General features: G+C 35.3%; 1 protein-coding gene across 1 annotated transcript in view; it reads left to right on the top strand.

Annotated features, from left to right (window-relative positions):
- Positions 1–1,362: 1,362 nt before the first annotated feature.
- The window catches only part of LOC125668322 (cell surface hyaluronidase-like), a 35,406-nt gene continuing 22,257 nt past the window's right edge, over positions 1,363–14,511 (top strand). The window contains exons 1-5 of the mRNA XM_056163740.1: positions 1,363–1,485; positions 4,268–4,493; positions 6,980–7,131; positions 8,123–8,348; positions 8,458–8,637. Of these exons, the coding sequence (XP_056019715.1) occupies positions 1,363–1,485; positions 4,268–4,493; positions 6,980–7,131; positions 8,123–8,348; positions 8,458–8,637 (907 nt within the window). The remainder of the gene's footprint in view (positions 1,486–4,267; positions 4,494–6,979; positions 7,132–8,122; positions 8,349–8,457; positions 8,638–14,511) is intronic.

Genomic DNA, 14,511 nt, shown 5'->3' with positions numbered 1-14,511 from the left:
ATAACGATCTAGTTCGTCAATACGACCTCGCATTGGGTCAAATGCTGTCTGACGTGTTTCATACCGATTGTTAAGCCGTTCTTGGCACACTGATTTTGACTGCGGATAACTCCGTTTACCTGATCAGGATATGGGGCTCACGGCGGGTGTGACCGGTCAACAGGGGATGCTTACTCCTTCTAGGCACCTGATCCCACCTCTGGTGTGTCCAGGGGTCCGTGTTTGCCCAACTATCTATTTTGTATTGCTTGTGGGAGTTGTGAGATTGATCACTGTTCGTTATCTTCACCTTGCATCACAGTGAACTCGAAATAAAAGACACCACAGAGTCGTCCACTTCTGCTTCATACGTAGATATTTTATTGAAAGTAGATATTAGCGGCAAATTAACAACTCAACTTCATGACAAACGGGGTGATTTCAACTTCTCCATCGTCAACTTCCCATATATATTTATGTAGCAATATTCCATTATCACCTGCATATGGTGTTTACATCTCTCAACTGATTCGATACGCAAAAGCTTGTTTTGCGTATGGTCAGTCTTTGCAGGGGTTCCAACAGTCTCGTTTAAAATTAGCATTTCGATAATTCTATAGTCGTTATAACAATCTAGTTTGCCAATACAACCTATCGTTGGATCAAATGCTGTATGACGTGTTTCATGCCGATTGTTAGGCCGTTCTTGGCACACTGATTTTGACTACGGATAACGTTTACCTGATCAAGATATAAGACTCGAGGCGGGTGTGACCGGTCGACAGGGGATGCTTTACTCCTCTTGGGCACCTGATCCCACCTCTGGTATATCTAGGTATCCGTGTTTTCCCAACTATCTATTTTGTATTGCTTATAGGAGTTATGAGATTGATTACTGTTCCTTATCTTCACCTTTCATGCACTCGACTTGCGCATATATTTATTTTTTTTCAGTTTTAAAACACTTGGTTCATGGATGTATCGATGCGCGCTAATCCAGAGTCTGGGGAACGTAAAATCGCCTATTCTACTTATTACTCCATTCTTTTATTATTTTAACATTTCCGTAAAGAATACAACATAAATATGTATCTTAAGTAACATTGTTTGAAATACTGTCGAATGCAAGCAATTGGCATTAGCTTGGTGACACCTCAAACTTTTAAACACTAAACAGCTTAGTGAATCTACTTTAAGAAAGTTTTATGTTGATGCTATCAATTGTGAAGATCTACTTTTGTATCTTTTATTAATCAGCATGAACCATGCCATGTGTAAAGCATCCTCGGGGGGTAAACACAAATTTGAAATGGTCACTGCCTTCATCGTCCGTGTAGCGTATATATAACTCTTGGTTGAAGAACGGTCAGAACCTAGCGGACGATGGCGAAGACAGGTTGGGTTTTGGTGATATCTTGTGTCTTTGGCCTTGTGGCCTCTCAGAACTGTCCAGACCAGAGTCCCCAGCTTTCAAAATGGTCAGATAATGCAACATGGAATGAACAGGTAAAATTTTAAAAAGTTAATTCCTTGCGCAATTTTGTTATTATACGTGTATATGGTACTTTAAACTCTTTCCAGATAGCATTACTCCATCCGTTTATTATTTTACACCGTTGTAATGAATAGACCGTTAAGTAAGTTTGTTTTGAATGTATTAATTTGAAAGACTGTCGAATGCTAGCAAGGCCTATGTGCATTTTAAAGACTATGCTAATTATACCATCATAGGGCTACCCACACGGGGAACAAGGTATTACGAGCGGGTGAAAATAACACTTCTGCATTGTGGATATTGTTTGTAAATATAATGTTAGTTTATCTCTTGTTTGAGGTCTGGTGAGATAATGAGAAGGGTGTAATAGGATGGGCATTTCTTTCATTTTTCTGATAAAGCATCCTGTAAAAAAAATATCTCGTGCGTACTCGCTTTAAAAACTGTGGCATGTTTTACACAAAGTCTTGAGACAACCATAAAGATATATAAAAACTGTAATTTCTCTATCATTTATCTGTTGAGTTTTTGAATGAACGTAATATACCCGCGGCTGATAAAACTTGAATGTTTTCTTTAAATATTGTGACCAACTTTTCATTGATAGGCAGAAAGAAATTTTCCATAGTTTAGTAAATTTGTTTTGGGAAAAGTGATGCAGGTACATCTATCTATAATAAATACTGAAGTCGCCCTCTTTTAATTCTACATGTACCTGTAGTAATTTTGTTTTGTTTTTAGAGTTGTAATACAAGTAATATAAGATTTTATGTTTGAAAAAGAAATGTTACTCCGTACTCGAAAATCACACGTAACGACGGAACTATTATCATACAAAACAACTAAATGTTTCCTCGGAAAACAAGGTACCATGCCCATAAACTGAAAATAGATTTTGAAAGAGATCTAACCTATGAAATATTGATATTTATAAATCAACAGAATTCATATTAGGAGTGGTATTTAGATAGGAGTCAAAATATCATTGAATATTTGTGAGATTTTAAACAAGTCAAGGATGTATACATATACAATGACATTTTGTTTACTATATTAATGTATGCTAAGTTACGAGTAATGGAGCCAGTTTTCTTGGTATGAAAATGAAGTAAGTTACGTTTTATGAGTTTATGGACACCAAATCAGTTATTTCAGCGAACACGGGTCCCTCCAAACAAAAGTGAAGGACATTTTCAATACCTGATTTTTTTTTTCAATAGATCAAAATATTATCGTGACGAGTCAGTAAGCGAAAGAAAATACGGAAGCGAATATTTCATTATCCGATATTACAATTTAAGTTCAATCCATTCGCGGAGGAATTGAGGTCGGTCTTGAATAAAATAAATGTTTATTATGACGAAGTTACATTGTACATACACATCTAATTTTGTGATGTCTACCATGTATGTAAACGAATAATTGTTTTGTTATTAGAAATATTTTTACACCAAAAAAAATCCAGTAAATTTTGCATTGATAAAATATCTTATTTTACAAATATTATTTTTAAGATAGTGACGTATTGATGACTTTGATGTTATTTACATTAAAATCACAACAAAGCGGAGTAACATATGTATAGGAGGGAAAAAACCCACGCTGATAGTGGATTGCCTTTAAAAATTTAACATTTAGAAATAGGTGATGTAATCTTTCAACATTCGAATACCGTATAAAATTTGGTGAGTTGCTGGCCCAAATGTATGCCAATAATTTTGCTGGCCCAAATGTATGCCAATAATTTTAGCGGAATAAATTTTTGTGGACAGGGAAGAGTTGTCTCTCTTTCAAATACTGAAGTCGCAATTGGGTGCATATTTGACGAATGAAATTTTGGCGGAAAGCTATCTAACCGTTAAAATAAGCCAAAATATAACCCCGCGGAAAAAACCGTATTATGTCACTTTATGTTTAAGTCTTAGTAATAAAATACTGTAAGAGACCTCAGTACACAAATGGGGAAAGAAATTGATATTCTCTGGAAAATAGTTTACCCAACTATTATATTTTCATACGCTTAATGCAATTTTGCTTATGTGAGCAATCATCAGTTATCAGAAGAAACAGTGTTTGAAGAGAGATATTTTTTGTAGTTTTTCCTTTTTGATATAGATTACAAACAATTTCATGAAAACGGATTTATCATGATTGCAGACAAAATGAAAGATATATTTAAACAAATATAATTTGGGTTTATCATGATTGCATACAAAATGAAAGACAGGGCCGTAAATTACATGCAGGCGGAGGAGGCAGCTGCCTCCTCCAACTTTTGAGCCCAAAAAATATTAAAATTTAAAGTTAATTAGAATTTATGTTGTTTCCAATAACTAAGAACATGATACCTCCCTTAAAAAGCATTCCAAATCTTTCTTTTAGAATGAGTTAGTCAAGTAACATCTTAGAAGGCCCTAGAATCAAGGATTTTGCACGAAACGTGTTTAGTGTGCACAAAATGTGCTCAGCGTCCAGACCCCCGCCTAATTTCCTGCCTCCTCCAAATTGAAGGTTAATTTACGGCCCTGAAAGATATATTTAAACAAATATAATTTGTACAAAGATGTCTTGAACGTGATATTCTTGCTTCAGACAAGAATCAAGAATTTAAGGGATACGTTTCGCATGCTTGATAAAGACTTGAATATACAAGTTGTATGTAAACGTATCATATGCGTCATATATAATATTGCAAAGAAGAAAAATCACATTTCCATTTGTTCCTTCTATGAGGAATTAACGTTAGCATCATCAATTCGTAATTTTTTTTATCAATACTTGGTTTTATCTCAGCCCCCACAAGAGGGAGACGCCCTGGTCATAGAGAGCGGCGACAGTATTCTATTGGATACCTCACCTCCTCGCCTCGACTCCATCACCATAAAATCTGGCGGGAAACTCGTGGTGGCTGACGGGAAGGATATAAGTCTGATTGTGAAGTACATTTTGATCAACGGAGAGATGCACGTTGGATCAGAAGACTGTCCGTTCACAGGGAAACTTCACATAACACTGGAGGGTAAATTATCAACAAAGTCACATTACGCCACACTTTGTCTAAATTCAGGCTTTTCTGCAACTGCTGAGTTAATGACTGTAAAGTACCCAATCGACAAGACTCTTGTACATAAAAGAATTAAATTAAGGGGGGGGGGGGGGGCGGGGCGAACTTAACCCCTCTCAGCGCTTGAGATTTCGTGCAAATGTCATTGTACAGTCATGCAAAAAGATTAACTTTATGTTAAGTGGGAAAAAAAAATTGAGATGGATTGTATTGGGAGCGTGTTCAAATTACATGTACATCTCTCTCTCTCTCTCTCTCTCTCTCTCTCTCTCTCTCCTGTCTCTCCTGAAAACGAATGGAATGAATTAACATTTCAACTTAAAAGTTTAGGTTGAACCCGATATAAATTGTATTTTACACAATACCGCATTTATAGTGTCTCGCACCTTAGTTTTCTAGTATTGTCAATTTTTTGTAAAATGTATTTTTTTTTTATTTCTACATTGAAATGGAGATTTAGGAAAACAAAAATAAACACTGGGTTCATAGTACTTCTTATCGAGATTCTTCATGAGCTTCTCCGAGGGGATCCGGGTTAGAATAGGTCCTCGGTGCATGTACCCCTTGCTTGTCGTTAGAGGTGACTAAATTGGGCGATCCTTGGATGAGACCGCTAAAACAAAAGGCCCCGTGTCACAGCAGGTGTGGCACGATAAAAATCCCTCCCTCCTTAAAGGCCGTAAGTGCCGAGCATAGACCTAAATTTTGTAGCCCTTTATCGGCAATGGTGACGTCTCCATATGAGTGAAATATTCTCGAGAGGGACGTTAAACAATACACAATCAATCAATCTTATTGATATCCTGTAACAGGGGTGTAAACTTGACTTTTTTTAATTTAAATTTTATCCAAGATTTATTCGCATAAACTTGATTTGTCCTGTTGGTGTCAACACAACATAAGCAACACAAATTAATCATTACCTAAAACAGATACATTATCATGTCTTCTAATAATACAAATATATAACGTTTAATACTAGCTATAGTAGATTGGATATAATTAATGACGTTTTTGCACTTGATGCACGGAAAAATTCATGATATAGAATTTGATAATTTAAAAGAATATATTAGGGGTAATGTCAAATTCTAAAATGTAGCGTTATATGTAAAGTCTTACAATTTAAAATCGAACTTTGAAAAATCTGGGTTCTAGATTATTTTTTTAATTATTGACCAAAATTCTGAATTTTTATTATAATTTTCGATTTCTTTTTATTTTTTAAAGATTTGGTGTTCTGTGTTGGAAAAATATATCAATCAAATTAATGACTCACAACATTTGAATTGGTTCCAAGTCTCAACTACTTGTAACATTGATAACAAAACTTAATTACAAGTGGGTAGAAGAATTGATGATATTGCAGATTTAAACTTTTTTGATTAAACAATCCTTCCGACACAAAATGTAGTTCGTGCAAAATCCTTTGAAAATTTGAATCGATACAAATTTTCCACTGGGTAGGGTTAAGCAATAGATGCATAAATTGTTTGACTTAATGGGATCACTGTTGAACCAGTACATAAAAAGTTATAGCATTCTGCACAGTTGTGCTGAGAAGCCAATTTGCGCAAAAAAAGCCCCCCCCCCCCCCCCCCCCCCCCGTGCAAATCGGTGAAATAGCTAGCATATAGCTAATGTTATTTGTTGATTATGTATATCCGACTTTAAAAATAAAAATTACTATTATTGAATTATTATTATTATTAATTAGCTAACTTCCTTAAGAAATAAATGAGTACGGTAGGCGTATATAGATGATGAAATCACGAGTCTCCATAGATAATGAATGCCCTACTTAAAGGGGCATGGACACGATTTGATCTGAAAATTTCAAAATTTTATTTTTCGATTTTTAATGTTTAGAATGTTTACTTGAAGTAGTTCTAATGGTATGGTCAACAAAAATTTTAATGCCAGTTGTCAAGGTACATGGGAGATACAGAGCACAATTTCTTTGTTATGTAAACAAGGTTCGTGCCATGTTTTTGTTTCCAGTGTTTAGCACATTTCATTTTGTTTTAAACATGCTATTTTTATTAAGCAATATATATGTAAACAAAGACATGGCACAAGCCTTTTTGACATAACAGAGTATCTCACATGTAACTCAACAACTGATATTCAAATTTTGGTTGGCCATTAGAAATACTTTAGTTAAACAATGTGGGAACGTGGGAATTACCATTGATAATTAGAACGGTAACAACACGTGGGAATTATTGATAATTAGAACAGTTACAACACGTGGGAATTATTGATAATTAGAACGGTTTCAACACGTGGGAATTATCATTGATAATTAGAACGGTTACAATACGTGGGAATTATTGATAATTAGAATAGTTACAACACGTGGGATTTATCATTAATAATTATAACACGTACAACACGTGGGGTTTATATTTGATAATTAGAAAAGAGACTACATTTTACAGGTAACCTGGGAGAATATTCCGTGGCGGGTTTTGGAGAGAAGTTTATTGGTGTGGCGTCTGGCGGAGTCCTGGAAGTCCACGGTGAATATCGCCTCCCCTGGACAAAACTAACAAGCAATGTCAATAAAGTCGACTACATTTCCAACGTAAAGGTGAGTTCAAGGTGTCTGTACTAGGATAAACAAAATGCCCTCGTCAACTGGAGACTGTTTATTAGGCATTGATCTACTCATCTTTTTCTTTTTCCGATGAAAAAGTTTAAAATAATCAGCTTTAAAAGATATTAGATAAAAAGTGCAATTAAACGTTTTTCAAAACAAGCATTTTATTCACACGATCTTTTTTCTATTATATTTCTTCCTGAATAATGGCATGCTCTGTACATGTACCAATTATCCACTCCGCTGTACCTGTATCCTTAATGTCAAAGTTTAAAAAAAAAATTAAATCTGTACAATATTTGTATTCCCTATTGTTAATGAGATAGGTGTACAACTGTGCTAATTTTCATGAATCGTTGTTATGTAATTGTACAGGAATAAGACCTCTTAATAAATTCTATAATCAGACCTTCTATATCATTACCTTTCACCTTCACAATCATATTTCACTGTGTATTATCACAAACGCTTACGAAAACATAAAGGACACTTAATACACAAACAAATACATTGCTTGATATATACCTGTTTTGTCTTAGTTTGGTTGTAATAAACTTTTACAATATAACATTCCTTAAATAAAAATAGGGGACTTGTAAATTTTCTATAATGTTCAAAAGTTGAAATGCGCTAGTACAATGCACATGTATCACCCCTCCCTAAATATCTATACAAATGTCCCACTGTTTTGAAAACAAAGGGAACAAATTACATTCCTTACGGGTAAATGGCATTAATTTTTACCTATGAAAACATAAAATAGTTTTCATTGTCATCATTTTTTAACAAGTGTTTAGCAAGTGCTGTTAATGGTGAATCTTTTTGAAAGGATATTGTAAATCATGTTAGTACATGTATTCAAATTGCACAACTTAAACTAAAACAAATATGTACTATTACTCGCACGTTATTTAATACGAAGTATTTTACGTCAATTCAAAACATATGGTTTACATGCAATTTAATGCGTTTCACCAAACAGAATATAGACATGTCGCAGAACAATGCAGACAACAATGATGATAATGACGACGACGATGAAACCGATGATAACGATGGCAACAAAGGCCAAAACATTCGGGCACTTGTGATTTACGTCTTTAATGAAGGGACAGGAGTTCTGGAATCAGCAGCGGAGTTAGTGCACACGAAAGGAAAAGCAAGAGATTTCCCCAATACCGTCGCAAACGCCAAACAAATACTTGATGGTAATGACGAATTCCTACAAGGATATAACTAAAGTCATTTCCGGTTACATTTTTCTCTCTTTATATCTCCAGGCAAAATTATTTATATTGCCATTTTTTCAATAAATAGATATCCCTCCTGGAAAAATAATTGGACTAGCATTGAAGAGACGTTTCAGGGTGGAACGAGTGGACCCGTCCGGACTGTTTGACATGCTGGAGGAATGGGCCTACGGAGCAGTGGATAATACTTCACTGAAGTTCAGAGACTACAAGTTCCACGGAGCTTGGTCACTTATCAAAAAACAAGGTAAACATTAAAGAACAAGGTACGGTTTTAGCCAAAATCTGCCCTGTCAAGGAAATTCACCAAAATACTAAATCTGGTATTTGAGAATGTGCCATTTATGAAAATGAGCATTGTTATTCTTTATCTACAATAGTAGCTGTAATATATTCAACGGAAAACTTTATATTAACCTGACGACGTCACCAAATTTGACGTTAATTTTGACGTAATATACGAGAGTTCTCCCCAAGTGATGTTTTGAGTAGGAAATAAAAACTGTATCACACATAGAACTATTAATTCTTAATAAATGCGAAATTATTGGTTTTTGTACTGATTTGAATGGGTATTAAATGGAAATTGAAACCACATCAGATATGCCGCAGAGGGGCAAAAACTGCAGGTATTCGCGGAAAGCTTTTCTGGTGCAGAAATATAATGGTTTGAACACCAAATTAATTAAAGAAACAGTTATATGCTGGTAACAGTGATTTCTTATTTCTGTCTCCAACTTCTTTTATTGTGGCGAATTTTAAGATTTTTTTTTTATATTTGTTAGAGTCTCGCGTGCATTCGGAAAAAAATGATGACATCAAAGGCAGCTCAAATTCAAATCACTGAATTTTATGCGAAGTTTGGGTTATCACCAATGTAATTCTTCACGAATCGGAACACAATAGAATTCAACGGTATTTGTTTTTAATTGGCATACGCAATATTCCATATATGTATATTCTCAATATTATATGCGTGGTATTAAGTTGGAGCAAAATGTCATTTCATAGGTATACTCAGGAAAAAACGCAGTGTTTCTGAGAAACTAGAAACACAACTTCAAAGGGAAGATAATTATGAAACGGTTAGGGTTATCAGTGGTATGGCCATCGCTTCGTGACCGGGAGGTATAGTGTGTTTGAACCCCGCTCATGACATGCCACGTCGAACCTGAGACGTAGACATACATGTGCTCTTCGACAAACGCTCGACAAAAGTGAGAATCACGGGTCTTTCAGATAGGCACCTGATGCCACCTCGACTGTGTCCAGGGGTCCATGTTTGCCCTACTCTTTATTTTGTATTCTTTATAGAAATTACGCAAATTCGAATTCATCACTATTCGATATCTTCAGCTTTTCGTGACCTTAAAAAAGGAGGTCCTGTGTCACAACAGGTATTGGCACGTTAAAAAAAAATCAATGCTATAGCCTTAAATGCTAATCATAGGTTTTATATGTGGTACTTCACATACAGCTGATGATTTCTCAATTTGAGAGAAAAGTTCTCGAAAGGACGTAAAATAAATAAACAAACAAAACTCTCTTCTCTCTCTCTTCTCTCTCTCTCTCTCTCTCTCTCTCTCTCTCTCTCCACTATCACGCTTCTCCACAAAAAATCGTCAATGTGTTCGGTACTGTACAACTGAGCGATACAAAGCTGGTACACCCCAACACTTGGTTTGCGCAATTTAGTGTCATTGTATCCACTTTTGCTCAAAGAAACCCTCTTAAAAGTTGTTAAATACAAAAATCATTCGATAGTTTATACAAGAGAAATAAAACTTAAGACTTGCTAACCAACCCCTGCCCCATGATAAAAGAAAACCATTCAAATCTAAACTGCATTTTCTCATTATGCAAGTATATACATACATCGTATATTTATCTCGAATGGAGAAAAACAAAATTTTGACGGAATGCTCAATACTGCGAGTCTCAATATTATATTTATATATAGATCTATTCATATGTTGTGTATTCGCTTTGTGTAACCCCCCCCCCCTCCCCCGGACTGCATTTTAAATAGTAGTAGAGAAAGATAGATGAAATGTAATTGTAAGTGATACATTGGATACATGTAATCAACCCACTCCAATGATACCAAAATCCCTATTTTTGTGTTTGTCAATGTTTTCGAGAAGTCAACCCCCCCCCCTTTTAAAAAAAACCCAAAAAACGATCTATGCGCCTATAATCTATTTCAATCATTGTAAATTAAAATGCATATAGTAGGCCTAATACGATCCAAGTAACACATATGGAGCAAATTATCTTTCAGGCACCTCAATTTAAAAATAATTTTAATGAGTAACATATAATTATTATATTCCTTAGTAAAAAGTGCCTTGCAAGAAATGTATATTAATCCCTATCTTAGCTACACAAAATTTTTTTGTTTTGTATTGTGTTTTCAAAAATGAAAGTGAATTAGTGTTCCCCAAACAACGAAATAGTTTTGTAACCATTGCAGATATAGAAGAACACTGAAGACCCCCAGTGCCATATTGTGACACCGGTCATCCGGTGTTAAGGTCATCTCCAGTGCTCCCACTGGACCAGAATTCCCTTTCGCCACTTTTTCGGGGAGCGGCGCGGCACAAATAATCACATGCTTTACAATTATTTCCATCATATTATATATTATTTTATTTATTACACTTATTTTAGCATTTTGAATCAGTTACATTACTTAATCATATCCAGCTACCATACCTAAACACTTCTTTCTGAAATAATAAGAAGTTGATTTGTTTGATAAATTCTATTATGGAAATCAAAATTCAGATAATAAATCATAAAAATATAAACTTCATGATGCTACACCCCTCAGTGAAAACATTGTGTACATTGCCCGAAATGCAGATGTCACAAAACATCAAACCCAATTTAAAGTCGTATCTCAACCATTCCCTATTAAATTTCCGTTTTTGTATGGAAGATTTTGCAATTTGGACAGAATCAGATGTTTGAGCAGGTGGGGTTGACTGTAAAGCCAAACATAGTTATTTTTTAATTTTAGACTGACTAGGGTCAGAAGCTACAAGTTTAGTGTCAAAATAGAATGGGGTGCATAGTCTTAGGAGATTAGCATTTTTATACTGTTGCGCACCGAACTTCAAAGAAAATTATTTATTAAAATTGCTATGTCCATATCAATGGTGACCGACCACATAATTGTTCATGAAATATTCAAACTAAAATCAAACACATCAAAATCTTGTAATCAACGAGTTTGGCCGCAAAAACAAACAATTGATGTATTCATATATTCATTATACACAATAATAAGGCCAATTTAATTACCGGTCGGTTCTCTGGTTAAGAATTGACATTAATGTGGAGATGATAACACGATAATGAATAAGACTTTAAATGTTAAACAATTGACCACAGCAGGGTAAACAGCTGTCCGATGTACTTTATTACATAATCACCGACTTTTTTGCAGCCATAAATTACCTGAGGTTGTGACCAGCTCTGTGTGCACTGGAGCGACGCAAGATTTCCAGTCGCACGCGTTGACTGAATAAACAGATTTTGACTGCATAAACAAATAGGCGATAATGCGTCACTGACAAAGGATTTAAAATACAATTTATTGCAAAAAGGGATTTTCGCCACTTTCAATTTTTTTTCGCCATTTTTGAAAATAATTCGCCATTGGCGAAAATGGCGAAGCTCAGCTCGAGCACTGGTCATCTCCAAGGACCCGTGACATTCACACTTGATGCCGAGCATTTTGGCGATGAAACTGTCACTACCTGTTTTAACGACTTCGGTCTGTCACGGCCGGGATTCGAACCCCCGGGCCTTCCGCTTGCGAGGCAAACGCTCTAACCGCTCGGCCACCGCGGTGGTGTAAATTTACAAATAGTGTGCTTAAAATTTTATATTTCTGAATAACCATCGTAAACTTTCTGACATAAATTGTTGTCTTTGAAAAATATAAAATGTTACACTCGCGCTAAATACGTCACTGATGTACGTACGTACCTAGGTGGATATTGTCGTCTGCTGTTACATGCCGTTTCCCATTTAATCAAATGAATGTGAATGGTAAAAAATAATGCTTGAATCTTCAAGGAATATATTATTTATTAAAAGAATTGTCCATCGTTATATAAACTATTTAAATGTAGTTTGCCTGGTATGTAACATGAATTCTCACGAATCGTCGGTTGGTGCTATTTATATACCGTTCTGTTTACACTATAGTCATAACAACAAAAATGGCATCCGGTCTGTAAGATAGGCTTAAATTTATCCGGATTTTTATTATTATTATGATGATTTTAATAAATGTCAATGTGTTTAAATAAATAACTATATGAGCATATATTATTTGAAAATATATTTACTACTCAAATGATTCTTGTTTCCTCTTCAACCGCCACGATCAACGCAAATTGCGTCACGATGGCGAATTTGTTAGCATCTTTCAACTGATATTTTAACCCCTCTTCCATCGTCGCCCGGGATGAAACTAAGAGGAATTGTAAGTTATTTAGTAAATTTTTAATCCATATAAAAATTATTCCGGGCGACGAGGGAAGAGGTGTTCAATTTCACAAGTTTATCAATACAAAAACCATGAAAACACCACAAATAGCCTGAAAGCCCTTACTTTATTTGATTATGTACTACGCATGCGCGTAGATGAGTTGATTTCCATATGCTTTTGAGAGTTACTATAAGTTACTCTTTTAGGAATTTGACAGGAAAATATCTGCAACGCAAAATAATTTTCCTCCATAAACGCCGGGCAGAATTTGGCTAAAACCGTACCTTGTCCTTTTAAAAGTTATTTCAGAAAGAGCATGACACTCTGGTTAGCAAAACGTTCACAGAATCCGTCCATGCCTATCTGCAAAACCTCGCGATTCTCTTTGTTGATATGTAAATGTTTACTGCTTCGATGAAACTGGTTTCATGGATAGACACTGCTAAATGCTAAGAATTCTTAGTTAATGAAATCACTCTGATCCCAATTTCATTCCAGTAACATATGTCATTTGAAGGTCAGTTTTATACACACCATTAACATTTACACATTTGTTGTCGTTAGTACTAGACATATACATTGGATACTAGTACACGTATCACTGACCATTTCTATTATGAATGCAGGTATAATATGTGCTGAATTCCGTCAGTTCTAAAACGTCATAGTTTGAACGCTAGGTGCCCCACTTAAACCACTGTTAATCCAAACTCTATTGATAACATTAAATATTTTATCTACTTTTTCTCTTTAACCCATATGAAATATAATTTTCGAGCACTCTCAAAATGGAATGAAATTACACAATCAAAAACACATTTTAGTTCATCTGCGCCAAAGTTTCGAGTCAGTTCTTCTGGTATATATCCTTTGTCGTTGTCATCGTAAACTTTTCACATTGTCACCTTTTCCAGAACCACAACCACACTTGACACAGAATATTCTTGGGTGAAGGGAATTTGCTTACAAAGGGATATAATAAACAGAAGGAAAAATATAGGTTGGGATCCGCAAGCCCATATATATGTGCAAGTTTTAATCAAATCTGTACATCGATGTCAATCTACACTCTGGACAGATTATATCTACGGACGAACGACAGACAACGTGTTCTAGAGAGAGATATGTACATGTGTATATAATATTTAAAAATCTTAGACTCAAGAACCACTCGTACAATTAATGACAATATGTAATGCAGGTTCATATTTGATCAAATCATGGCCTTTGGGTCTAAGATGGGGATTCACAATTTTACATGAGAATGTTTTATGGAAATAAAGAGGGATTAAGATTCTAAGTTTTAAACAAACTTCAGATGAACATCAAAACCATCGAGATTCTGGTGAACGTTGTGGCCCATGTGCCTCTGATTCAAAATATAAAATTCAAAACATCCCTCCTTACCACTGCTGTCGTGATCGTAATAGTGATCTTATTTGTAAATAGTCTGTCGTTATGTCAAATGCTGTCTGACGTGTTTCGGACCAATGTTTGGATATTCGTGTCGTACTGCTTTTTGACTGGATTTGGAGGGCTCGTGGCGGGTGTGACCGGTGGACAGGGGATGCGTACTCCTCCTAGGTACCTGTTCCCCACCTCTGGTGTTACCTGTGG

Source organism: Ostrea edulis, chromosome 4, assembly GCF_947568905.1.
Source record: "Ostrea edulis chromosome 4, xbOstEdul1.1, whole genome shotgun sequence".
Lineage (NCBI taxonomy): Eukaryota > Metazoa > Mollusca > Bivalvia > Ostreida > Ostreidae > Ostrea > Ostrea edulis.
Note: the sequence above shows the minus strand (reverse complement) of the source record. Positions and strands in the feature narration are given on the sequence as shown.